Source organism: Falco biarmicus, chromosome 6 (genome assembly GCF_023638135.1).
Source record: "Falco biarmicus isolate bFalBia1 chromosome 6, bFalBia1.pri, whole genome shotgun sequence".
In the NCBI taxonomy this organism is placed as follows: domain Eukaryota; kingdom Metazoa; phylum Chordata; class Aves; order Falconiformes; family Falconidae; genus Falco; species Falco biarmicus.
In genome coordinates, this window is record NC_079293.1 from 20,337,842 (window position 1) to 20,365,373 (window position 27,532).

Consider the following 27,532-nt stretch of genomic DNA (forward strand, 5'->3'; position numbering starts at 1 on the left):
CTATTGGGAAAAACAATAATAAATATTTTTATGCAAATATTATCTCTGCCAAAGCTCACATCGTATGAATGCTTCATGGGAAGTTTGAAAATCCTGTTTGATATAAATGTGCAGTTCAAGACATCCAGTAATAACTACCACTATTAATATTGATCACCTACTATAACTGTTGATCAGCTTGGCTGTTAATAATACCTTTAAAAAAAAAAAATCTCAAAAAAAGGCAAAGAAAGGTCTCACAAGGAAAGGGAAAACAATGTGTGTTAGCTCTGTAAAAATTTTCATGAAGTCAATAATATCCAAAGATTAAGAATGGTTGATATTCTACTTACTAATGTGCAAGTTGGTAGTGTCTTTCCATGTAGAAGAGAACAAATGTGTTAAAGCATAAAACCTATTTGTTTCATATAATTAAAAACCTGACTTAGATAACCTTAGGTGTTTTAATAGTGCTATGGGATATTCCGTCTTCAGTGATAGGATATTCAGATATTCAGATATACGGGAGTATAATGTGAAGAACATAGTGTGTCTGACTGAAGTCTGTCAGGTCTGGCATCTTACCTACGCCACTGGGTAGGAAAACTGTTAAGATTATAAGCATACTTTCCAAGATACACCTTCTTTCTTCTAGATTTGTGTGCCTGGGAGACTTTCTAAGCCATAGGTTTTATCTTTCCTTTTAAAATACTCTGTTGGATTTTTTTTTTTCTTTTACTGATTTCTCTTTTGCTACGGTCTAATTGCTTTCTTGTTGAAATAAGTTTGCCTGCTTGGTTGTACACTAGGTGAAACTATATGTCCTTTTTTTTTTTTTTTTTTTAATGAACTTAGCAGAAGTAGAGTTTTTAGTAATGTAAATAAAGGAAAGAAAAACAACAGAACACTTTTTCTTACCCTTGTGATGCTGTGGACCTCTCCTGTTTTCTCCCTCGGCAGTCTCTTGCAGGCTAGAAAAGTTGAGTCTATTTAGTCTCTCTGTATGGAATCTATTTCATACCTTCAATCATTCTTATAGCTCTTATCTACACCTTTTCTAAGATTGCAGGTTTGTTCTAGCATGCAGAACTCAGATTAGATAGTATATATATAGGATTTAATGACACTTTGTTTCCTCTAATAATTTTAAACACTCTGTTCAGTTTCTTGATTCTTATGAACACATTACTTCAACACTGCAGCTACTCTGTGACTGTTCTCCTGAGTCCTAATAGGTATCCTAGAGCCCAGTGCTATGTTTGCAAAATTGGGCTTTGCTTGGGTACAGTGTTGCTGTACCTTTGTCAACGTGGAATTTCTCAGTATCACGAAATCTTCCTGCAGCTCTTCACATAGCCTTTCTGTAAAGCAAAGTAAATGAAGTGGCAACTGAAATTCAGTATCTGTTCCGTCCATCATGCAACTAAACAGCCAAAGAACCTGGAAAAAGGTTTCACAAATGCAGTAAACAGTTAGACCAAGGGTCCTCAAACTTTTTAAACAGGGGGCTGGTGCGCGGGTGAAGTAGCAGTCAGTCAGTCATCTGCGGCTGCTTGCTTCCCCCCCAACCCCCGGCGGGGGGATTCTGTAAATACCGGGGGTCAGACTGAGGACCCTGGGGGGCCGTATCTGGCCCGCGGGCCGTAGTTTGAGGACCCCTGAGTTAGACCTTTTGCTTGTACTTCCTTTGATTACTAATTACGTAGTGTTTTGCCTTAGAAGAATACAAATATCAAAATAATAATTAATTAAAATATTAAATTAATAAAATATTAAGAAGATCAGATTAAAGAGTAATAAAATGCTTTTACTAAATAATTATTTGAAAACTGAAGGAAGTGAGGAAGAAGGGAAGGAAGAAAGGTGGATGGTAGAATCAACATATGTGTTGAAATTCAGCTAGTGTTATAGTTGATCTGATGTGATGTAGCTAGTGAAGACACGCCAGCTTATGTCAACTGGAAATCTGCAAAGTGTAACACAAAGACAGTTGGCTTGAAGAGGGCAATGCTGAGATAGATCAAAGCTAAGTAATAATAAACCTGCGTTGTTGATGGCATCTTCTTTTAGCAATGACACCAAGAAGAGGTTTGGGAGGTGTATATGGGGGTGTCTTGTGTTTCTCCAAGTGCTCTGATTCTAATGTGGTTATACTTTCATACGTGACCTTTGATGTTCCCTTTCCTGGCTCTAGTTGTTTTGATATCCTACAGAATCAATGCTTTAGAAATGAAAATGTGGAAATGTACCTGTTAAGTAAAATGGCAGGAATCTCGAACTTGCTTACATTTTAAATTGTTTTATTTATAGTAAATGTGGTCATTCATCACCAGATGATCATAATCCGTGACATTTTAAGAACGTTTTTTGTATGCACTGGATGACTCCAGCTGACAACCATACTGTGAATTATACAGCTTCTTCTTCAAGTATAGGTTACAATGACAGAAAGTAGATATTATAGTTACCTTGTTATAGTTGAAACATGAAACCAGTATTTGGCCCACTGTCCAGCAAGCCACTGTGGAAAATTTAATTTTACAGTTTCTGCCACAAGAGCCATATGTTCAGTGTTTTTCATATACATACGATCACGCTCCTCCCTGAATAAGGGAAGTTGTAGATAGCAGGATAAACTGGGGGTCAGGTGTCCTAAGGATGTGACAGAGGTGAGCGCTTTCAGAATTTCAAGAGTAAATCATGCATTTGTAGTCCAATAACTAGTACAATGTGGATTGAATTACTAATTTATGGTTGATTGTATAAAAATTGTAGTATTGGCAAGGTTTTTTACTCTTAGGGACAAGTATAATTAAAAACTAGCTAAAGTTTATCGTAACTGTTAATTGGCTAGTCACCTCAACTAAAATAAGTCCGTTGCTTTCAAATCACTGCTGTTTTCTTTGTCTTTCTATGTTTTGTAACAGAAATGTGCCTGTCAGATGAGATGTAAGACAGCATGACATAAAGCAGTCTGATGTAACATGAGTGAAAGCTAACATTTTAGAGTATTACCATGCTCTAATTGATGGCCATGCACATGTCTAAAGGCATGTCTACTTGTATGGAACCATGCCACTCATTTCCCTCTCAGATTTTGTCTCCTTCTGGAAGTGAGCCAGATACATAACGAATCTGAGCCTGTATGTTCAACGTTGCTCCTTCTCTTGCTGAAGTCTATAGAATTGTCATTGACTTTAGCGGGAGTCTGATCACACTCCTGGACACTTTGATTTTCAGATACGTTGTGTTATTGTTCAGAAAGGCTAGGGTTTCAGAATCAGCCCCTTCCACTACTCAACACCCCCATACCTCAGCTATTTTAATTGAAATGTTACTCCTTGATTATCACAAATACCAAAGTTTTATTTTAGGCCCAGAGAAAGAACTGGCAATGTTGTATTTGTACTTTGCCCAGAAATTATTGGCATTAGAATCCTTACAGAGGAACAGCCATAAGGATATCTCCCATGAGTGGTAAGTTAAAAATGTCCTAGAGAAACCCATCACCGTGTTCTGTGGAAGCAGTGACTATGAACATCAGTATAGCTCACAGGTCCAAGAGCAATTCTGCACCACAGTCCTGGCACTGACATGGCAGATCAGCCTACATTTTGACCACCCTGGCACAACCAGCTTTAGCAGTGCCAACATGAATAGTGTCTGCTTGCTGTGCTTCTTCTGGCTCCCTGTTGCCTGTCAGTCACACAGGCTCCTGAGGATGAGTCAGTGATGCAGATGGCTTTTTTCTTCTGTACAGTATTTCTTGTAAAATGAACATAATAGGGTACTGCTTGTAATATTCCTGCAAAAGGTAGATCTCTCTTCTGCATATTTCAAATGTGCTTAATCAAGGATGAAAAATCCCTTTGAGCAATCCAGTTCAGAACTAGTCCCTGAGATAGTGCTTGTGTGTTGTGATATACAGGCAGTATGTGAGGGCAAAGGCCAGATGAAAAGGCCTGAAGGAGTGTAAGTTCAGTGTCTGCAGTTTCATGTGCTTCACCTCACATAAACAGTTGGATATTGGGGTGGTTTTTCAGGTTGGTATTTCAATAGAGCATCCACCATTATTCTATAAGAAACAATCAATTATGTAGTGTAGGCAAACCAGCTCTGAGAGGTACAGTATCTCATGAAGTGCTGTGCTATTAGAAGAAATGATGTCTATAAGTATGTAATGTCATAAATATCCTCTTGTATGTTTTATAGTTCCAATTTGTACTATCATCTAAGTTTTCTGATTTATTTTAATTCAATTAATTGTGTAAACTTTTATTTTTGTAACCTATCTGAATCATGTGCATGGGCAGAATGCGTTTAATTAGTCATAGATATACTGTATATGCTATTTAGAAAGTATCATTCTAATCAGCTCTGCCTTAAAGCGAACATTAATTGCATCTTTGTCACAGTTCACAACATTACTTGCCATTGTTTACAAATCTTATAATTGCTTGAGATATACACAATGGAAAATATAAAACTGAAACGTTTTATTTAGTATGGGAGAAGTAAAACTAGATCTTCTGTAGATACAGCAGAATATCTTATTCTTTAGTCATGTACTCCAGTATGAACTGGGAGCACCAAATCAGCGCAACAACGCTGAATCACACCTGTAGTTACCCATGCAATTGTGTTTGTTATTGTTGATGCAAGATAGTGGTTAGCTACTGTGTTTGAATATTGCTGTGTGTAAATGTCAGCTACAGACATCAGGACTCAGGCACAGGAGCACCATCCTCCATTCCATCTCATTGCCCTGTTAAAATCAGTAATTACTTGAATACTGTGCAAACCATGAGGTACTAAATTTTCTGTGTTTAAGATTATTAGAACACTGTTCCAGTCATGAATATCTCACACAGGTGTACTTTGAATTTCTAACCTCCAAAGAATACATGTCTGTTGCGTCATTCTCACCCTGGCAATGTTAATGAATGTAGTAGATTGTGTATGTTTTGTGTGTGTTAAATTTATTAACATCAAAAGGGCAATGAAATTCGTGTTTTAAACATGGTTGTGTTGTCATGCTACCTATATTTTGATTATAGTTCACTTTGCAAATGCTGTAATATTGTTTGCTGTGGTTTACTGTTAATTTTTCGTAGAAGTCTTTCTTAGATGTGCATTGCATGGGACAGTAGTGCCCATATTCTGATTTATATAAAATATAAATTTAAATAAGAAGCATTATTATGTGTATGGAAATAGTATACCTGTCAAGAGGAATGTTGCAGGATTTCTTGCAGTAGATGCATAAAATGTAATTTTTATGTGAAAAATGAAATTCCTGAAATATGCATTTGTATTAGCAAAGGTGATTGTTTTAACACTAAAATCTAATGTAATGTCATCTGATCTTTCTAAATTAAATTCTAAAAATAACTCTTCCACCTTTGAAAATAAAACTAATCTAATGACTACTGAAGAATTTATTGCCACTCATTCGCTTTCCTCAAGTTATGACTTGGCAATCTAATTTGGAAGATAGTATTTGTCCTTCTTAGTTGATGTCAGTTGACTCTGCACTCTATTTTAAATGCAAAGAAAGCATGAAATAAAATGGCAGAGACTAACAAATTTGAAACCTTTTCTGGACTGATTCTGTGGTCACACAGAGACGAAAAAATGCTGGAAAGGGTGCTGGCTAACAGAAGTAATGCACAAAGTAATAACTGTCAGGGAAGAAAAGGTAGTTATTGTAGACTATGCTCATGGAGCAGTTAAAATGAGATGAATGGACTTTTCCCAGTTTTCAGGACTGGGCTTTTTGACAATATGCTCTTTTAGTAATAGTATAAAACCAAACTGCTTGAGCTGTGTTACACTTCTCAGTGTCATGATGTGGGTATCCAGTGACAAAGATGGTAATAAAGAAACCTGCTGTAAGATCCTGATATGTAGGCAATGCTGTCAGTGAAATGGTTTGGATGAGTGGCATCAATAAAAAGGGAACGTCAAAGTGACAATACTGAAGTGATCACATTAAGTACAGACAGTTATCCTGTATGTTGCAGGAGTCTGGCAGAAGGGAAATAAAGAAGTCCTCAGAGTAGCTTGCCTACAGTTGAGTTGCTTGTATTGCAGTAACGCTAAGAAGAGAATTTGGTTGAGTCTCAGCATTTCACAAACAATGAAATAAGCACTTGCCTTTTATTTACCTAAGCTATGCCATATTCTCTGGTTCTACTAGCTGTTGCTAAGCAACTGTAAGAGTAGTAGTGATGTTTCCCTAAAGCCTCAATGTATTTTACTTTATTTTAGAAAGTAAACAAATAAAGTCCACCTTGTCCTTAGTGATCTCCATCTGCAGAATGCATTTGCATCTATGAAGAACAGTCTTTCTTTAAAGGGCACTAAATCTGTCTTTACCTCAGCATTTTACAAAATAGGATCTTACCCTTTGTAAAATAACTTTTTTCAACACCAGCACTTAAGTATTTCAAATCTGGTATACAACTTGCATTACTTTCCTCTGTTTTAATGCATTTTCTTTCCTTCACTTCGATGAATCTTAAAACCAATTGGAGTAAAGGCGAAGGAAGAACAAAGAGAATTTGGAGAACTTTGCTTTACTGGACTAAAATCATTATTTTTTAAGGAAAAGGGATAAACCAACCTCATATAGTCTACTTGCTTTTAACTAAGAACATAATGCTTTGTCAGAAGGAAGGAGTGCCAAGCTGTAGTCTTGAAAGAATGATTATGGTATTTTTGGTTTTTTGTCTCTACTAGCCAGTGGCACTGAATTGATGGTATTGTAGACTGGATTTTTCAAAAAGAACTAGAAGACCTTTAAAAAAAATGTTTTCCTGCAGAGAAACATTTTTAGCTGCCTTTTATTCCCTGATTAACTTGTGTGAATACTGATTTATTGGTCTTTTTGGACATTCCAGTATTGAAAAGGGAACATGAAATCTCTTTTTCTCAATTTGTAACAGCAGCATAATCCAGCTGATGTATAATATGTGTTTCAGCATTGAGAACTTCATTAAAATAAAGAAAAAAAACTTCCAAATACCAGCAATTAAGATGCTTTGCTCTGGTACACAGCAAAGCTACCATTATGTCGGGATTTGTTTCAGTACTTCTTGCTGAATAATAATAATGATCTTTAACCTTCAGGACAATTTAATTTCAGTTGGGTGCTGGATAAAGGCTTAAATATATATAGGAAATTGTGCACAAAGCTGTTGCCTGATTCTCAGGGTACTAATCTGAGACTTTAGAAACACCAGCTTTTCTGTTTCATCAACACAATCCATGAGTATATATCCTGCGGCTAGAAGTCTGAATTTGAAATGTTTTATAGACTGAAGAAGTTGCAGTCACTGTGCAAATGTCTGCATCAGAATTTAAGGTTACTGCATGGATTCGAGCATTTACGCATCATTCATCTCGTGAGATGGACCTAGTGAAGGTCCTAAATTGGTCACAGACAAAAATTGCAGGGTTTGAATGGAAATGGTATTTAAAGGAAATCAATCTCAATTTTGCAATTTAGCTGCCATTTTTTTTTCTGTTTTTAGCTTTAGCTGCCAAGCTACAGAATGTTTAACGATTCAGAGACAATTGTGTTAGGAAGGGTTGAATTTGGCAGCTGGCAGAGGTGAGGCTGTCCCATCTTTGTGCCCCAGATGCAGGCAGTGTCAAGACTGGGAAGCTTTTCCCAGTAGATGCGCACACAGAGAGCACATGTATACACTGCATACATATCTACACATGCATCTGGCTACACAGATGAAGAGGCAGACACAGTCAGCACTCACATGAACTCAGGCAGCACCAGTGGCCTCATCCTGTTTCACTTCTCTGGTTGAGCAGGTCCGAGGTCTACCCACCCACCCACAGAGCTGACCACAATACCCCTGGTCCCCAGTAACCACCTACCTGTGATCTCATCCTTGGAGAAACCCTCCTGGCTTCCCCTTCACGTCACCTGCTCACCATTTCATCTGGACAGACCACAGCCAGCACTCACATGCTCACTCGCACACCGCTGCTGGCTCCCAGTGCTGCACTGCAGCCAGACAGGCTCTGGCACTGGTCCCACCTGGGGCTGGCACTTGGTGTCACTCACTGGGGTCTCCCCAGTCACTGCACCCCAGGCATACACCCCCTCTGGCTCATGGTCCAGCCCAGCTGCTGGCACCTGACCCACACTTGCCCCAAGCTGGCACCACCCACCCATGGACCGCTGTGACCCCTGTGGGGGCACAGCCAGACAGGCCACTCTTTACAGCTCTGTTTGTCCCCTTGCTCCTCCATTTTATCACAGATGTTCCTTCTGAATTCATCTAAATTCATTCCCTTCCCAACCTCAGGTTTCTTCCCAGATTGCCCCATAATAAGTCTTGTGCAATTGCAAAATGCTTTTCCCCAGCATCTCATAACAAGTCCCACACCCGAGGCAGCAACCTTCCCCGGTCTGGAAGGGGATCTGGAGTTGCTCCTGTTGGACTGTCATGGTGGGCATCACACCTGGACAGTGGGACTGAGGCTGTCCTGGGACAGCCCTGGCAGGCCCTGAACAAGGGCATCCTTTCTCTGAGGTCTTACTTTGGGTTCCCACCTGCACGGGGGCCCCCTGTGTTCCTCCAGGCATATGGAGATGGGCCTGTGATGGGCTGACGGCTCCTGGGATGGGCTTGGGTAGAGCTGGGGCATGGTGGTGCTTGGGCTGCCCCATCTGCCATTGTCTCTCTGTGCTCCTTTGTGGGTGCACAGATGAGCTTTTTATCATAAAACTGAACAGATCGTTATTCATTATTTCAGATCAGATAAGTTTTAAACAATTTCTCCCTAATTCTTTTGAAGTTAACTATTTTTGCCTGGGTCTTGCAAAAACATAACATCACGAGTAAATTTACACTGTTCTCATTTCGTATTGGGCTGGGACTGCCTTGAATATGTTTAAGTATCTGTGGTATTGAAGCTTTGTGGCACAAGTTCTCCCTGACATTGAAAGGCAACGGCAGACGCAGCACGCAGATGCTGGCGTGGTACAGGTGGCTGCTTCGTGAGATCTTTGTGCTCTGGGGTATGCTTCAGTTTTGCCAGCAAGGATGGTGGCTTGCCGTTGTGACTAAATCATCAGTGATACCTAAATTAACAGAATTTTAGTACTTTCTGATATGATTCATTCAATGGAAAGTGCCTTTTGGTGGTGGTGTGAGGATTACTTAATAATTGATTTTTAAAGGACACTGGAAGTAGTCAAATGCTGTTTAAAACAGTCCTCAGAAAATAGTGACTTTGTCTCTCTGGCCATTTGACATTTCTGTTCTTGACTGAAATTAGTTTAGGAAATAACAGTCTTACTGCGTTTAAACATTATCAGAAGATGGCTTTGGAATATACTAATGAGAAAGAAATGATAACGGCTTGGTGCAGAGCATGGGCTGTCAGTGGCAGGGGCTGGCGTGGGCCTGCAGGTCTTGGCGAAGGTGGGAAGAGCTAGGAGCTTATGGTGGACATCAACAAAGGAGAAAATACAAAGGCAGCATGTGAAAACACAAAAGCATAGAAAAAGAGGTGGTTGCAACAAAGTGCGGAACCACTGGTTTATGTCTTACAGCTATCTTACTGGTCCCACCATCTCCATTGGTGATGGCAGCAATTTAAATCTGTAGTTACCTGTTGTAGTCCAAGAAGAAATTTTTTTATTCTACATATGTGTAACACATCTTTGCAGTCTTAGGAACATTTGGTTTTTACTTTTCTTGTTAAAAGTCGTATTTGCAAAACTTCCTGTCTTCAGCTTTGCTGCTGAAAGTCATTTAAGTTGTGGCCAATACTTACTGCAGTACTAAAGTTCCTGCATGTGTGCACATACATGAGTTAGAAAAGTCAGAATTGCAAGCATGAGGTACTCTGGGGATGTGATATGTGTGTTTGAATTTTCTGTGCAGGAGAGAGAATTTAAAATCCATGAGGGCTCTAACCATCGACTCTTATAATTAAGGCCTCACAAATAAGGATAAGAGAGATGATGGAGTTGGGGATTCATCCTGCTATACATGCAAAGAAAGTGATTATTGCTGTTTTGTGCAGACTGCCAGAGGGAGATAATCCCAAGGCAAGGTAGGTGAAGGTGTGTGTATTGGCAAGATCCCAGTAAGATTTAGGGGCTGCTGAATACTCTCTGAAGGCTTTCCTGGAAATAAAACATTTGTTTCCAAGAGCATTGGAGGCCAACACTGTAAAATTAAAAAATATTCCTCTTTTAAACACAGTTGGAGCAAGTAGCCTGCAAGACAGCCTTGCTGGGCCAATAGATACTTAGAATTATAAAGGGTAGATTACTGAAGACAGCAAAGAACAGATACATTTTGCAATTCCCATGCCTGAACTGTTCTCCGTGGAAAATTCATCAATGTATCTGTTGAAAGTTGAAAAATTGGTAGAACAGTTTGTGGAAAAAGTAGAAAAAATAAACAATAATATTTGGAGTCCCATGTGTTATCCAGAGTTTAAAGGACAATCAAGGAAAAATTACTGCACTGCTAGTGTAATCTCCAGCTGCAATTCGCCTGAGATGCCCATATTTAAAAGGGACCAAGGGGAGTTAAGGAGCTAAATGCTGGAACACCTAGAACTTGTGTTAGGAAACTATATTAAAATAATCAATTAACACATGGTTAAATATGATATATTGAATAAGAATCGAGGTTTTATTTTAAAATTATATATTTTTCAAATCTGTTGGAGTTCTCTGAATGAGTCAGCCTGAATGTGGATAAAGGTGATCAGAATTCCAAAAGACACTGACAAAAGCTCTTCAGTAAAGATAGTAAAGAAAACAAATTAGGCAGGGCATAAGAAAGTTTGTGCATTGCTGAAAGGTTGGCTAAGAGTTGTGCTTAATGGATAGGAGAAAATGGCCATTTTTTACAATGGAGGGAGTCACCACGGCATCCCAGAGAGATCTGTGCTGGCATCTGTGTGATTCAGTACGCTCAGAAATTATCTGCAAAAGGGGGTAAGTAGTGAAGTGACCATGATGATAGGAATTTATGATTTAATGAGGACCGATTGTGAAGAATTACAAAAAAGGCCTTAGGTAACCAAGTAAGGTGTTGAAGTAGTTGATGAAATTCGGAGTAGATGAATGTGATGTGATGCACGTAGTAATAAATGTAGGAAATCTACAGGTGAAAAAAAAATTCCTAATTTTCCTTGTAAAATGACAAGCTCTATCTTTGCTGTAATTCTGGAGGAAAGGAATCTTGCTTATAAAAATGTCAAGCTAATGCTTACCTTAGCAAAAGAACAGATCTAATTAGTAGGAGAACAGAAAAAGGGATTAAAAATATACTTGTGTAAATGATTCATATACATTTTCAATGTTACAAGAAGTTCTGGTATCCCAGTCTCATGAAAGATATAACAAAGCTGCAAAAGGTTCAGAAAAAGGTGATAAAATTACTTTAGTACAGAGAACAGCTATATAAAGTACAACTTTTAAACTTTGAAAAAGAAATATACTGGGCATGATAAAAGTCAATAAGATGGTTAAGTGCCGTAAAAAGCATCAGTAAGAACCATTTGTATGTTTGCTTTTCATACAAAAAATTTGTGGAGCATCAAATGAACCTAACACATGGTAGCTGCTGAACAAACACAAAGAAGGATTTTTCATGTTTTAAGAATCCCTCTAGAATATGTGAAAGATCCTATTAGTTAGTATATACTCAGAGGATGACTGGACAAGTTCATAGAAAAGAAATCTATCAAGGGCTATTAAACACAAAGATGAGGCTACTGGAATGTGTTCCTTCAAAAAAAATCCCTGTGATGTAGATCTTGAAGGGGAGGGAAATTTTCTGGTACAGTCCTTGTTCCTCCTTTGGCTTGCTGTTTGAGAATAGATGCTGCGGTGAATGAGCCTTTAATCTGGCTGAGTGCAGCTATTCTTATTTACTTCCTAAACTTACTGTAACTCAGTAGAATCTACTTTAAAGAATGAGGGAGATATGATCTTTCTAGACATCTCTTAGCCTCACTACTAGCTGCTGTGTTCCTCTGTAGCTGCAGAATGGAAGGTAATGCTCACAGTTACAAGAAGAATAAATGTGACTTAATTTTCATAGTTATAATTGTTCAAAATATCTTTATCATCACTGCTTTTACTATATTTAATTTTGGCGCATTTTATAGTTTACTTGTTCAAAATACATCTATCTTGCAAAAACTGCTTTCTATGTAAATATGTATATGTATACATTTACGTCTGTGTGTATATATATATATAAATGTATCAGTTATTCACAGAATACCTTATGAATTACGAGAAGTGGTTGTCTTTTTGCTTGTTTATTGTAGAAGCATTTGAAACTTGGAAAAAAAATCAATAAACCTGTACTTTGTTAGTTTTAATTATTAGATACTGGTATAGGGTTCATATTTTGTGAGGTTTATTCAAAATCTTATGGCAAAACAGTACTTAAATTCTACTGATTCTCAGTGATTCTGCCACTTACATGGCTCAGCATTTAAGGCAAAATTGCAGTGCTTTAAGTTTTCTTGGTGAGCTGTCACTTAGGGGTCATAAGTGAGAAATGTTGAGCCTGAGCAGTTGCAAATAGGGCTGGTATGGAATATGCAAAAAACCTTTCTAAGATAAAATAAGGCTGAAATCAGTGTAAATCATTTCCAACTGTAAGGCAAGAACATCAGTTTTCTTAAATTATACTTTTTATATCATAAACCTAAAATAGCTGTCCTGAAATATCTTCTTACAGACAATATATGACAGAAAATTAATACTAACAGCATAGTTTATATTCATATAAACAATGATGTGGTTTCATAATAATAAAATTTTGGCAGTCTGATACACCTTTAATGTTAAAATAGTTCATTGTACTGATATTATACTCAATCAATGACTGCACATCTTGTGAAAAACATTTATTTTTTTTATTTGACACAAGGGCCAGAACTAAAGTGAATTGTGTGGGTAGATCTTTTCAGGGTGTATTCAGTCTACATTCTCTTCTGTGCTTACATTCATCCCAGTAGAACTAACTAAACTCTGCTGATATTAATATTATTTTACTATTTTTTTCCAGTATGTTCTGTATCTTTACTTTGTTGACACTTCCTACTATTAAGGCACCCATAAAACCCAAAATATTTTTAATTAATCTCATCAGTGTCCTCTTACAGGTCTGTGGTTTCTTTGCAGTTAGAAACTGGTTTTTTTTGTGAGATAATGCATTGTCAACTCCTGTCTGATTTGCTGTCAACTGTCACCCTTAAGTCTCTTCATTCCTGCTTTCCAAGTATGTCTTCCTATACCGAATCTTTTATAAGTGATTCGATGCAGAATTTACTCCTTGGCAGAGGTGTAACATTTGACAGTTCTTGGGGTTTTAGATGTACATATATTGACAAAATGGGTATCATACAGTTAGCAGCTGATCCTTTTTTCCAAATACTGTTCTGTTTAACATGCTTCATGTCTTAACTGAGCAGGGACAGATCTAGAAGGGTGTTAGTTTTCTGGGCCTGCACAGCTTTTAGAGTGTCTTTGGGTATGGCTTAGTTCAGAAGCAAGATCCTCTTTGCAGTTATCAGTGTGCAGCAATGAGATTGCTAGGAGTTAACTGTATATAAATTTCTTCTAGGGTTTTTTGGGGGGGTTTACTGAACACTAAGTAAGTATGTATTTATATATATGCATATAAAATGAAGAGCAAACCTAAATAGCATTTCACAGTTAATCATTTTCCTTTATGGTTCTCCTTTACCTCATATTTCTTGGGTACAAAGTGAGTAGGCAGCATGTTTATGAATAGTTTCAGAACAGGAGAGCAAAAGCAAACTGGAGAAAGAAAGGGCTATGGGTGGTAAGATATGCTTAAGTTAAACAGTGGTAAAACATGGGCTGCCTCATTTATCATTAGAATTTGTTTCTTTTCCAAGAGAATAATGCACAATAGCTTGAATCTACAGTAGGGAGTACACAGCACCTTTTGGAATAAGACTGACAGTTTGCACTGACAGTTGCAAATACTTCTGTGAGTAGCTAGCAAGTGCCTCAGTAAGGAAGCTGCTGAGTTGTGGTCATTTTGGGGGTCAGAGGGCTCACTTATTACCACAGCGATATTCAATTTTACCTTAAGCCAGCTGTAAGGATCCATAAGAGATTGGGGAGGTAATTTGTTCATCCCCCTGGAAGTCAGAAAGGTAGTTAATATACTGCATTTACGTATGTAATTATCTACACCCGCATTACAAATTTCTGCTCCTAAAAGGTGCTTCTGTCTTTAATAGCTTTTAGATGAACTGCTTGATAGCTCTCCTCTTTCAAAGCAACCTTTTCACACCAGAGTGGTAGGAAAGCTGTGGTGTAGCACGGCTTGCAGGGGGTACTTGATTTACACAAACCAGTTTCTGGATGTTGAGACATGAGGTAGTTCATTAGAGTATTAGGGTGGTAGGCTGTCACTGTAATTTTCTATTTTCAGAACATTATTCCTGCATCAATTAAATTGTTTTAAATGGCTTGTGATACTTGCAGGATATTTCCCTGATAGCTGTAGGAAGAGGAATAAATGCAAAGCATCTGCAAGAATGCTGGCAAGTTACAGTGAACATCACAGAGCTGAAACTTTCATGCTACATTCATGGTATAACAGGTTCCCTTCTTCAGGAATGCTTAATAATACCTATGTTTTATTAAAGTGATATGAATCCTTGGTAGATATACTAGAGAAGATTATTGTGTTAAAGGCTTCCTGAATCCCCATAGCCTTTTTATCTCTTCATTAGATTTTTTGTTATATTTGAAATTTAGTAGAAAATTATTGGTTATTAGTTCTTTAGTTTTAGCAGCAAATCCCTTTTATTGAATTCATTTTATTAAGATTTAGAAACCTCCCACAAGCATTTGACAGCACTACTCTGAAAGATTCAGCCTCAGAGACCCTACTGCTGGGAAGTTAAAAGTAAAATTGCAGCCTGAAATACTTTCCTGGTTTAGGTATAACAATAAAATGCTGGGATTATACTTGTTCTGAAGTGCTTAAAATGCATGTAGTAATCCAAGCGTTACAGTGCACAGAATGTCCTTAAACTTATCTCTGTTCAAATATTTCATTAATGATTCTCTCCAGCTCTGAGCCAGTACAACTGGTGTGTGTGGGATTAACAAAATCAAGTAGGAAATTAGCAAGAGTGTGCACTGTAAGTCAAGGTTTCTTGCTGAGGACTTCCCCTTAATGTTCTACCATACCCTCACATGTTCTGTGTGATGTACAAACCAGACACAAATTCCTGCTGAGTAAACCCTTGGTGTTATTTTTTAAGAATCCTGAAAAAAAAAAAAAAAAAAAGAAAAAAAAGAATTTACACTTTCCTGATCACATTATACATGGCACTAAAAATGTTCTACCACCGAAATTTTGCTGTTTTCAAAGTGTAAAAATCTTAATGTTGGTTGCAACAGAATGCGTAATAAATGTGTGTCTACATTTTGCTCTCTGTATTGAAAGTATATTTCAGAACAGCCGAAAATCTAATACTTTAGTATTTATATAAAAACTTTATAAATGGCATTCACCAAAAAGCTATGAACACTCTCTGGCATTAAAACTGTCAGTCTGTTGAATTTATGGCATCAAAGCTAATGCTTAAATTTCACAATTGGATGAATAAGTCATACATTGTTAATACCACATAACCTGAAATTATGATTCATTGCATAAAAAGATGGTAAGTGTCTCAGAAAATCCAGCGATGGGGGTTTTGAATTAAGAGGGAAAAACTGTATAAATGCAATCTTATGTGCTGTTTGTATTCTAGAAAAAAATACTATAAAATACATATAGTTACTCATGTAAAAATACATACTGGGGGAGGCGGAAGAAACACTGAAATACATACTTTCCTGTGTTCTTTTTTAGGTCAGAACTGTGGAGGTTTAGTACAGGGACCAAATGGTACTATAGAAAGCCCTGGATTTCCTCATGGTTATCCAAATTATGCCAACTGCACGTGGATCATTATCACGGGAGAACGTAACAGGATACAACTGTCATTTCATACTTTTGCCCTTGAGGAAGATTTTGATATTTTGTCAATTTACGATGGACAGCCACAGCAAGGCAATTTGAAAGTGAGGTAAGGTACCTTTTTTCTTCCTTCATTGCTTTCTGCCACTCTTTCTCTCCTGAATATATGTTCTGATGGTACGCTACAACTGCATGTGTTTCCTTAATTCTTCCCCAGCCAAGGGGATAGCAGTGCTTCAAGATCTCCCAGCAAATTGTGTTGGTCTGAGTTTCAGATCTTCATGACCCTAGCTTGTATATCAGTAGCATCAGTCATACTTAAGATTTGCACCGTTTGAGGTCAGTTTTGGTAAAGGCCCTTGAGGACAGGAGTATCCCGTGTTGCAATAGCTTAGTTTTATTTATCTGTCCCCCAATGGAATCCAGATTTGGCCCGGTGACCCTGTCCTGAAGGCATCTGTCCCCATGTTTTGAAAGCTCTTTCTGAGATCATGCTTTACCTTTCTACCATGCCTACAATATTTGAATCAGAGGATGGGTATGCTGCTTGTGCTAACAGTGCCCCAGGGTCTCTCACCAAATGTGCCACAGAAGAGCTGGCAGGCGATACAGTAGTTTGCGAGAGGCACAATCTCATTAGTGAGTCTGGAAATGCTTGCCAGATTAAATCCTTCAGGTGACTATTGCCTGCCTTACAGAGGAGTTGAAGTATAAATTGCCAAAAGTGAAATTCTTCTCCATCTCTATGTAAATAGAATTATTAAGCAATTAGGAACCTTTAAAGGTTAGAAACTGGGGTGCCTTATATGTCCAAATAACACTGAGGTTGCAAAGAGGCCTTCTGGAAGCTTTTTGATCTTGAATCTTTTCACAACTTCGGATTTGGGTGCATTATTTTCATCGGTGTCTTGTTTTGGGTTCCTTAGTCATTTGCTGGATCTGGACTGCAGAGCTAGAGACTAGACATTGCTTTTGGTACTGCTCTGTCATTTTCCATTCAGGGATGAGGTTTATGGAGTACTGTAAAACACTGCTGTCAGTTTTGTCTGATTACTCTTTTACATGCTGCTGATTTATATTGTACTGTTAAAACAAATGTGGGAACATCACCAGTTTGTTCCACAATTTAGTGGGTATCTTGTCTTTTTGACAAGAACAGTGTTCCGACTGTTTGTTGACTCAGTGCAAAAAGTTTTGAAAACTGTGGAAGGTAGTAGATAGGCACCAATGCTTGAGTTGCACAGTGTATGTGCTTCATTTACCGTACTTAATTAACCTTTAGTATTTGTATCACCTTTATGCAAGGATTAATACTTCATTTTCGGTCAAATGCCTTTATTATTTATAGCTAACAGTCCTGCTTGTTTTGCACTAATCTGTTAGTAGAAAATTGTTTCAAGGAAGAGCACCAACTGATAATCTGTGGGTATCGGCATAGAAGACAGAAATTCTAAGTATGATCTTGAAGTATCTGAAGTCATCGTAATTGCCACTGATCTCAGTAAAACAAGGATTTAATTTCCAACTTCCAGCAGTGGAGCAGATATTTTATTTATCTGTGCTTGTATTTACCAGTTAATTACCTTCATAATTGGTGTTATAAGGAAAAAAAGCATTTGTTGGCTTTTCAGCGTTCAGAGGTTAAAAAAGCAGAATTTGAATGACAGTTTTCTATTGACATGTCTCATACTCTTGTGACAGACCCTTTGTTGCACAAAGCACATTCACAGGTGTACCCCTCTACAATTGCACATTTCAAGACAATGCACTCAGCAGATACTGGAAAATTATAGTCTTGTTTTTTTAGCTGACAGCATGCAAATGCAAGAGAGCATCTTGGGACTTTTGCTTGAGGGTATGCTCTTTTTATTTCATACATAAAAATACTTTACTAGATTTGGGGTAATTATATTTCTTTAGCCATCATGCAAAATCTGGAGTTTTTCTTAAAAATAGCTGTCACAAACTATAATAATTAAGTAATATTCATCTCATATTTTATATAGTATTTTTCAGCTGCTAAAGCAAAATTGGATAAAAATGAACAGTATGTTCAGCTAGTTTACTGTGCTGCCTGAAGGACCTTCTTGTATGCTAGATGTGCACCGGGATACTTTCACTATATATATTTATTATAAACCCAAAGAAAATACAAAAATATGTAAAACATATTGAAATGCTAAGGCTTGTTTTAAGCTGTTTGTGTGTGCGAAGAAAAGAGAAACAGGTAGTTGTAAGATATATGTGAACTTCAGTTAGTGCAGTATTAAGGAATATATTGATTTAAGGGTTAAATTACACATAATAGTGATTTATAGGTTATTGTATGCTATGTTATGAGGAGGTTGAGAAGTAAGATAGTAGCAGCAAGAACAATGTAAACAAAATATAAGACATTAAAAAGTGCTATTTTACAATTTCCTATTTTTCTAAAACTAGCATTCTGTCATTCTATATAATTACTCAGATCTGTGGTCCAAAATTGCTCTTAAAAATTGATGTAGCTGCTTTATTTTTATCACTGTAAAGTTCATAGAACACAAAAGAGGATTTTTTTTTTATTTCTATGTATGTGTATATACACACATATATACATACGTACATATAGATATAGATACAGATATACATATCAATATAGATATAGATATAATCTGGGAGAACATAATCCAGGAGTGTAGCATAGGCTGGGATCTACCCAGGTCAGGAGCAGCTCTATGGAAAGGAACCTGGGGGTCCTGGGGGAGAAAAAGCTCCATACGAGTGAACAGTGTGCTGCTGAGGCAAAGAAAGCCAACAGAATGCTGGGTTGTGTCAACAAGGGCATCACCAGCAGAGAGAAAGAAGTCAGCATCCTGCCCTACTCAGCACTTGCCACGCCACACCTGGAATAGGGTGTTCAGTTTTGGTCCTCACTAAACAAGAAAGATGTGGACAGGCTGGAGAGGGTCCAGGGAAGGACCACAAAGATGATCAAAGGACTGGGAAGGCTGCCGCATGGGGAACGGCTGAGAGAACTGGGTTTGTTCAGCCTTGAGAAAAGATGGCTTAGGGGGAGACCTCACCACCACGTTCCAGTACTTACAGGGTGGCTACAAAGAAGATGGAGACTCCCTTTTTACAAGGAGTCCCATGGAAGGGAGGAGAGGTAATGGGTACAAGTTACCCCTGGGGAGATTCTGACCGGACACAAAAGGAAAGTTTTTCACAATGAGAACGATCAGCCGTTGGAGTGATCTCCCCAGGGAAGTGGTGGGTTCCCCAACGTTGGACAGATTCAGCTGGACAAGGTGCTGGGCCGTCTTGTCTAGACCGTGCTTTTGCCAAGAAAGGTTGGACCAGGTGATCCCTGAGGTCCCTTCCAGCCTGGTATATTCTGTGGTTCTCTGACTTAAAAGAGAAAAAGTGAACATATAAGTCCAATGACACTGTTTATGATAATGCTTTGTAGGATACTGTAGTCTTCATTGTATAAAGAAACATGAAGTTAGATAGTTAATTTACTCATATATTATAACCAAAACAGATGTCTAAGTTCTATGTTATTGAAAAAATCCCCCAAACTTACCGTAAGTATTAAGTATTGCATTATCAGTTAATGGGGAAAGATTTCAAAACACAACCAAATTCTAATTAATCTAGGAAAAGATGTAGAATGTATTTTTTGTTTGCATTTTAAATTTTAAAGTTGTCAGTTGCTGTACACAGTTAACTATCAGCATGCACATTTCATATGGACAAAACTCTTGTGGAGAGGAGATGCAAGTATGGTGCACTGAGGCAAGAAAGTTATTATTCAGTTGTATTTCTTGGGTATTGTTTCCCTAAGGAAGAGTTGTATTCAGGAGTTCAGTGTAGTTCAGGTGCTCGCAAATATGTATTTTTATTTTTTTCTTTGTTTTATATATCAGATATAAGATTAAATGTTAATATTTTAAAATAGAAATGAGAAATGAGTCAACAGGACACAGGAAGTAGGCATACAGGCCAGCTCTGAAGAGACTCAGTGTATAAGCATATGTGAATTGACAAATAGAGCTATTGACTTCTATCCTGCAGATGGATACATTACCTGACATGAGCGAGTGAAATTCAAACCAGACATTACAAGAGTTTATGGATTTCAAAAGTCATTTCAAGGCTGGTTGTACTACGTATGTATCTTCCACAGCTGAAAAGAGAAAATTTGTATAATCTTAGCATAAGTCTTGTTAAAGTATATTTTTCCTGGATGCAGTATTCCTAAATAGGGGTTTCATAGAGAGACGTACGGAGACTGTAACAGGACTGGGTAAACAGAACTGCCTGTGTCAACAAAATGTCTGTTGCTGAAGATGTGAGGTGGGGTGTAAGTGGGGTGTTAAGACCTTGAACTGTGAACCTTACAAACATGGTGAACTGAGACTTCGTATGTGCCATTGTTTTCATCTCAGTTTATGGGCTGGGATTCCAAATTTTTTAATGTCAAATACAGTTAAATGCTGTAATCTCTGTGTTACAGTGTCTGTTGATAAAAGTTACCTTTTTAGTATCACTCTCAGTTAAGGGTTAGTTATAGAAGATCTGTGCAGTATTCTCTGGAATACTCTTTTTCAAATAATCTTTCAGACAGTCCTGAAAAACTCTTTAAAATGGATTCCAAGTAATTTTGGCTTTTCTTACACAGAAAAGCTGCTATTTAAATTATGTACACTGATAGGAAGATGGAAATGTACAGACATGAACATTTTTTGTTGTGTGTATACACAACTGTGAATTATTTTGGACATACATGATATATATTATTTGGAGAGTGATTTTAAAATATCTGCTTGCCTTCATGGTTTCTCAAGCCTTTTAAACATCATTTAGTTTACTGTAGCCTAGGTAATAATAAAATAGATTCTTCTTGTTATTGCTCATAGTAATCAGTTGAAATAAACATTCTTGTTTTAAAGGAGCAGTAATGCAAATGATGGAAGTTGTTAAAAGAGCATGTAATAAAATAAAGCTTACGGAAATGTTTGTGACAAACTTATATACAATGTGTGTTAAAATAGCAACATTTCCCTTTGCTTTCTTGAATCATGTAGAAATAAGAATTAAATATGAATTCTTCACAGTATTCACTTCTTGTCTCCAGCAAGCAATAAACTGTATGTATATTCTGCACTTCATAATCCAAGCACAGAGATAAAAAGTGTTCACTGAAGTTAAAGTTTGGGCTCCTGTTTACTCTTAAACCTCTTTCATCTTAACAAACCAAGATTTTGCGTGTATTCAGCACATTTTTAAATTTCATTTTTGTTTGGTTTTGTTGGGTTTTTTGGTTGTTTATTTGTTTCTTTGGAAAGAAAAATTCTGTCTGCTCTCCAGGATCAAGAGAAGAGTGAAGCAATAAGGGGGCGACTGACTTTTCTACAGAACTGTTGACACTGCAGAGGAAGAGTGTTGTGCAATTTACAGTTCTTTTTTTTTTCCCACCTTCCCCATTAAAACATCATATATATTTTTTTAACCTTTTTATTGCACATAATTTTGTACAAGTTGATTTCAACATACAGGATTTGTGTGTGTGATTTTTAGAAGAAAACAGTATAGGAATGGGAATAGTAGCCATCTTTTTTCCAGTTGAAGCTTACCTAGAACACAGCACAAAGAAAAAGAAACTGAGCTAGTGTTCAGATTTGTAAAACAAGATTATTGTATAATTTCAGCAGGTTATTCTGGTATTTTGTACATCTGTAAGAAAAGGAAAACTATCATTGTATGATTATGCAAATTGATTACTGAGATCCTGCCAGGAGAGATGCCTGTCAATGACTATCATTCCACTTTTAATATTCAATCAGATTTCTCTTGGCTTTCTCACCTATTAGAGTATTAGGAAGAAGGAGTCATTTAGAGTAGATGGCTAAAATGTGATTCATTATGTATCACATAGCTATTTTAGGAAAGGAAGGAAACTCTGACCTGATCAGCTAAATGCTGACTGATAGTTTCTGCCAACAGCAAAAAAAACATGCAGTGGAAGGAAGGATAATTTATGTGTGTAATACTAGCAGCTTTAAACTTATATATAGCAATTTTATTTTTCGACAGGTAGATAAAAGGTAGAAATTCCATTCCCAAAATTTTTAACTTCCCAATTCAAAATCTTAAGCTTGATAATTTTGTTGGCCAGCCTACATATTAAAAAGATTTAACAAAAAAATTATTAAATATAAAGTTAAATAAGGAGTCTGCTTAGTAACAAGTTACTTCACCAAGAATTATAGGCCTATTAATTACATGTTTTAGGCTGATACTAAATGATGGTCAACTATAAAACTATATAATACTTTTTTTAATAAAACCCCGTGGAGTATTGTTTGAACTCCCACCTAAGAAAATGCATTTCATGTGTAAGGAACCATTATTTCTTGGAATAAAAAGATTAGATTCATTTAACAAGGTCAAAGCAATGCATGAATTTATACCGCAACATTCTGCATCAGTTGCTTAAAGCTTTTATAATATAGTTAAGTCAGCACATTTTTCTTTTAAAAAATGAATGTGACACTCAGCGTAATTAAAATGTAGCTCTGCTCTATTTCATTGTCCTTTGTAGAGGTAGATCTCTTTTTTGATCTGTTACTGGTCATAGCACATCTTCAGAGAATATGCAGTTGTTGCTGTTCTGTACTTTTCAAATTGGACCTGTACAAGTGACAGAAGTGATTTGGTGCAGTTGTTTGTAGTGTTTCACCATCAAAAGTATTACTAATAAGGGACTCAGAAGGGGAGAGTTGGGATGTGGCTCCATAAAATGTTAATTTCTATAGTTTTAGAAACCTTAGCATGTATGTAAGGTAATCTTACTCCTCCATAGCTATACAACCAAAACTGATTTAAGGGGCTAACAAATTGGTATATACACACCTTTCTAATAAAGTAGAGAAGCATTACTTAGTATTTAAAGATACTTCATAGTAGACTGCTGAGGAAGGTAGATTCTTCTTCATGAATAGCTTCTAGGTGTTTCATATGATAGAGTAGATCTTTGATTTCAGGTAAGAGGGGCACATTTGCCTCCCTTGTTATTTGTTATTGCATATGGAAGTATTAGAAATAATTAGTTATTCAGCTTGAAAGAATCATATTTATGATCAAACTAAGCCAAACACCTATGCATTCCTTGATTAGTTATTTTACAAAACAGAGCACCTTGGGTATCCATTATCTAGTATTTAAGCTACAAAATCACAGAAAATTGCAAGTTGTGAGTGTGCATATGGTTGTATACGCACGTGGGTTTTGAAGAGCTCAGTTTACATCTTTGCTTTACCTGAAAACTCAAAATAAGGTTAAAATGTTACTTCATTATTAGCCAAGTATAAGAAAATTGTCTTCACTGCTATGATATCTGTTTGATGTGCAGAGGTAAATCACATAATTACAATATTTTTGGGAACAACTTCAATTCTGTCAGACTGATAAATTTGTAGTCTGCAGAAGGACAAAGACTTTTAAGATGCTTTTGAACACCACTTAGTACATAATTTGGTGTTTCTTGCTTTTTCCTTTCATTTGTGATGGTTTCTGAAGCTCCTAAACCCCCCAGGATTTGACATAGTAACAAAATACATACATCTTGAAACTTTACTTAAATATGATAAATTCCCATAAGATCTTACATGTATTTTATTCTCAAAACTCCTTAGGAATAGGGCACTAGAATCCATTGAGAATGCAGATAAACAGTTTGGGGAATTACAGCTCTTCAAGTTCAGGTGCATCTTAAAAAGTCTTTTAGTGTAGCTTGCTGATACAGTTAACACCAAAAATTTCAGACAGCTTGCTGACTAAACAGGTCAGGTGATTACATTAACTTAATTCCTGGTTGTGTAAGGCATTTTTACTCTTAAATACGTTAATTTTTTAGAGTGAGGGCAATTGCTTACCTTTATTATCTATCACTTAAACATGTATTACACATACAGTGTACATAAAGCAGTTTTCTATCAGTTTTTCTGCATCTCCCATCTTGTTCAAAAAGAGACTCCTTTTTATGTTAGATGATAGGGGTTCAATCGACCTAATTATGTACAGATGCCCTGCTGATCAGTGTCCCTAAATGCTGTATACAATGACTATTACAACAGCTCTTGGTCAGAGATCAGTCAGTCTGGCTGCAAACTAATAATTCAGTTACAAACTTTAGAAAATATACAGCTGGACTCCTCAGTGGGAAGAAAGTCCATTTGTCAAAATTTGCCCCCTTTTGAGATCTGTTACTGTACATCCTTACTGTAAGATTGTTCAGAATTTCTATAGAACTGTGATAGATGACTTTTTAATTAGTACATATAACCTGTGTGCTTTGAAGAAATTTTGACTGCTTGTTTGTTTTAGAGAAGAAAAAAATATCTGTTAACTGACGAATTGAAGGAAAAATAGCTTTATAAAATGTAATCACTGATGTGTTGCATTTCTGATGCAAGTAATTAAGTTACTCTGTAAATCATGTTCTCTTACTGTCATCTGGTAATTACCTGCTTGTCTTAACTGAGTCTTGTAATTATTGACTGTATGATCATAGGCCAGTTTTGTGTCACTTGGTGCCAGACCAGGACATTGTGATCATGGGACAGATGCAGCATCATAAAAGTTCAGGCATTTGAGAGGAACTCTGCAGTCTCTCTACTCTGAATTGCTGCAGTTGAAATTCAGCTCTGTGAGCCAGTCATGTACAAATAATTCCGCTTGTAAAACAAATTTTGTAGACAAACATTCTCATATTCTTGCAGTTTCCGATATTACTTAGAGACTTTCCTCAGGTGTCATCCTGTTCATATTCACAGAAGCATCTGCTGACATTATTAGGGGCTTTAGTTTTTGACAGTGATGTTTTTTCACACTTTAAGGACACTAAAATATAATTCTGCTGAAGTCCCAGGTTATTCCTGCGCTCATACTTTCATTTGAGGAAACCTGTATGCCTATTATCTTCAGTGGACTCAATGAATTTATTAAGAGAACTAACTAGTCAGTGGCTAACTGCCTAGAAGTGCATATAATGAGAGTGACACTGATAAGAAGAGAAGTGAAGGCAAATTTCTGTAATCGGCTCAGTGCCGACGTGGCAGGGAACAGTACCCTTAGAAAACTTCTTACTGTTGACTGTCTACTCTTTAAATTGATTTATCAATGTTCTTTTCCATCTTCAGACCTCATTTATATGTTGCTGTCTTTCAGCAAAAAGACAATTTAAAATAAAAATAAAATTCTTTGATTATCTCCCACCCCTGCAACACACAACTATGCACTGTGTTTTTCTTTGCAGAATCTGGTGTGACCACTGTCACAAGAGAACAGCAAAATGGCAAAGAAAATAACAGATGCCAATATTAGACTGCATGTTTGTCTTAGTTGCTAAGACAGGCTAGTTCTAGAGGCTTCTGAAGTCAAATATGCATCATAAGGCAATAATTTAAAAATATGATTAATTTTAATACAAATTAATAGACACTTTAAAAATCTGTTTAATATTTTTAATTTATTGAGATAATTATTTAATTCATGAGTTAGACAAACAAGTATGTTATAGGACTGGTGGGTGAGAACATTAAAGTTAAGTTTAATAGATTTTGTTTAGATTTTTGAGATACAGAACAGCAAAACACCATTTAAATTCATAATTAAAATAATAAAAAAACAGGGAACACGATAATCCCATTGATATAGAATAATTCTTATAAATAAGGTTCTTTGAAATACAGGTATTAAAGTTTCCTGTATTCAAAACATAGCCTCTTAAATGCTATGCATTGCCTGCAACAAATTCCTTGAAGTATGTGTGTGTATTTGTGTTTATGTTTCAAAACAACTTTCAGCTGATCATACCTCTCTTAAAATAGTACAGTGAGAGCTGAATTTCTTTTATTTTTCCCATGGATTTTTAAAGCAACTTCCAGCACTTTCTGTGGCTTCCATTGTGTTTATTTTGTTTAAAGTAGATTTTATCTCTCCACTTTCCACAATGAATGAATCACATTAGGATTAAATCACCCTTTCCTCACCCCTGGAACTGAGCTGTTATTTACTGTTTGGGCAAGCAAAAATTTTCATATTTATAGGACTCAGAGACAGAATAACAACAACATTGTGGGGTGCATGGGGTGAGGAGCTGAGAGCTGAGAAATGATGATGGAAGGGAAGAGAAAGTGGGGGATACCAGAAGCAATGTGTTAAAAAGATTATAGGTATGCTAAACTGTGCATTAAGGCACATATACCTAATTTAACTCCTGCACTTAAGGACTGTAATTTAGTATAAAAATTGCCTCTCCACCATACCTGCTGTATGCATCAGGTAGCTCAGGGCTGGTTTTGTTCTTTGTCATTGCAGAATATATGTCTGAGCAACTAATTTTGATACAAACAGTATGAGCATGAGGAATCTGGTGGTAAGACACTGGAGCAGGTTGCCCAGAGAAGTTGCAGCTGCCCCATCCCTGGAAGTGTTTTAAGGCCAGGTTGGATGGGACTTTGAGCAACCTGGTCTAGTGGAAGGTGTCCCTGCCCATGGCAGGGGGGTTGGAATGAGGTGGTCCCTTCCAATACAAACCATTGTATGATTCTATGTCTTGTAGTAGAGCAGATGTGTTATCAATGACAAGTAGGAATTTTTTAATGTAAAATTGTTGATGGCGACTTACTTACCTTTGATACATCTTTCAACTGAAATAGCCAGCAACGGGTAGGTTAGGGAATTCACTTGAGAGGTACAAAAATCCCGAATTAATTTCTTGAGTTACCTGATTAAAAATCCTTTAGGTCCAAGATGTTTCTAAGTGTACGAGTTTTTTTTCTGTAAGAGTGATATGAATATGTATAAGTGAACAAGCATTTTTCTAAGTGAATGAGTGCAAACCATCTCTTGAGTTACAACTTTCCTGTTGCTTGCCGAATGATCTAGTCTAATGCTGCCAAAGGCATCGTGAACACTTTAGGTAAGTGAGCTTTGGAAGTTGAGAAGCTTGTATCCCAAGAATCTCACCAAACATTTGGAGTGGCAAACCCTTCATGAGTTTACCTTTCTGTTCTGCATGTTGATCTACTTTTCCTGCAGAAACAGACGATTAATGTTGTCTACCCTTAGCTAACATCTTAATCATTCTCAGCTTCCCGTGTAGTCAATAGAGAAACAGGCAGTTACAGAGTAATTGTATCCAATTTCTGTTACACATCAATTTTATGTTGAGATTGATTATACTGAAGAGATGGTTATTCTCTTCATAGGCCATAAAGATTTGATTGAGTATATTCTAGAAAAGATTTTTCCTGTAAGCATGGAGCTGAAATGGGCATAGCCAATGCTTTCCTGGTGGCTCCTTATTTTGAAGGTTAAGTGCAGTATATAAAGAATACCTTGGAGAAATTCCTGGCACAGTCTTTAATCTAAGGAACCCCATTGTATTGAAACTCTAAACTAGAGTATATGTACCAACAGAATTCGGTAAACACTTCAATGCACATCAGAATCTGCTTTTTCTTCTTTCTTCTTCCTCA

The 27,532-nt window shown here is 36.9% G+C and overlaps 1 protein-coding gene across 1 annotated transcript in view; it reads left to right on the forward strand.

Moving 5' to 3' along the window:
• The window catches only part of CSMD1 (CUB and Sushi multiple domains 1), a 1,210,323-nt gene that overhangs the window by 210,660 nt on the left and 972,131 nt on the right, over positions 1 to 27,532 (forward strand). The window contains exon 2 of the mRNA XM_056344568.1: positions 15,897 to 16,113. Coding sequence (XP_056200543.1) covers positions 15,897 to 16,113 — 217 coding nt within the window. The remainder of the gene's footprint in view (positions 1 to 15,896; positions 16,114 to 27,532) is intronic.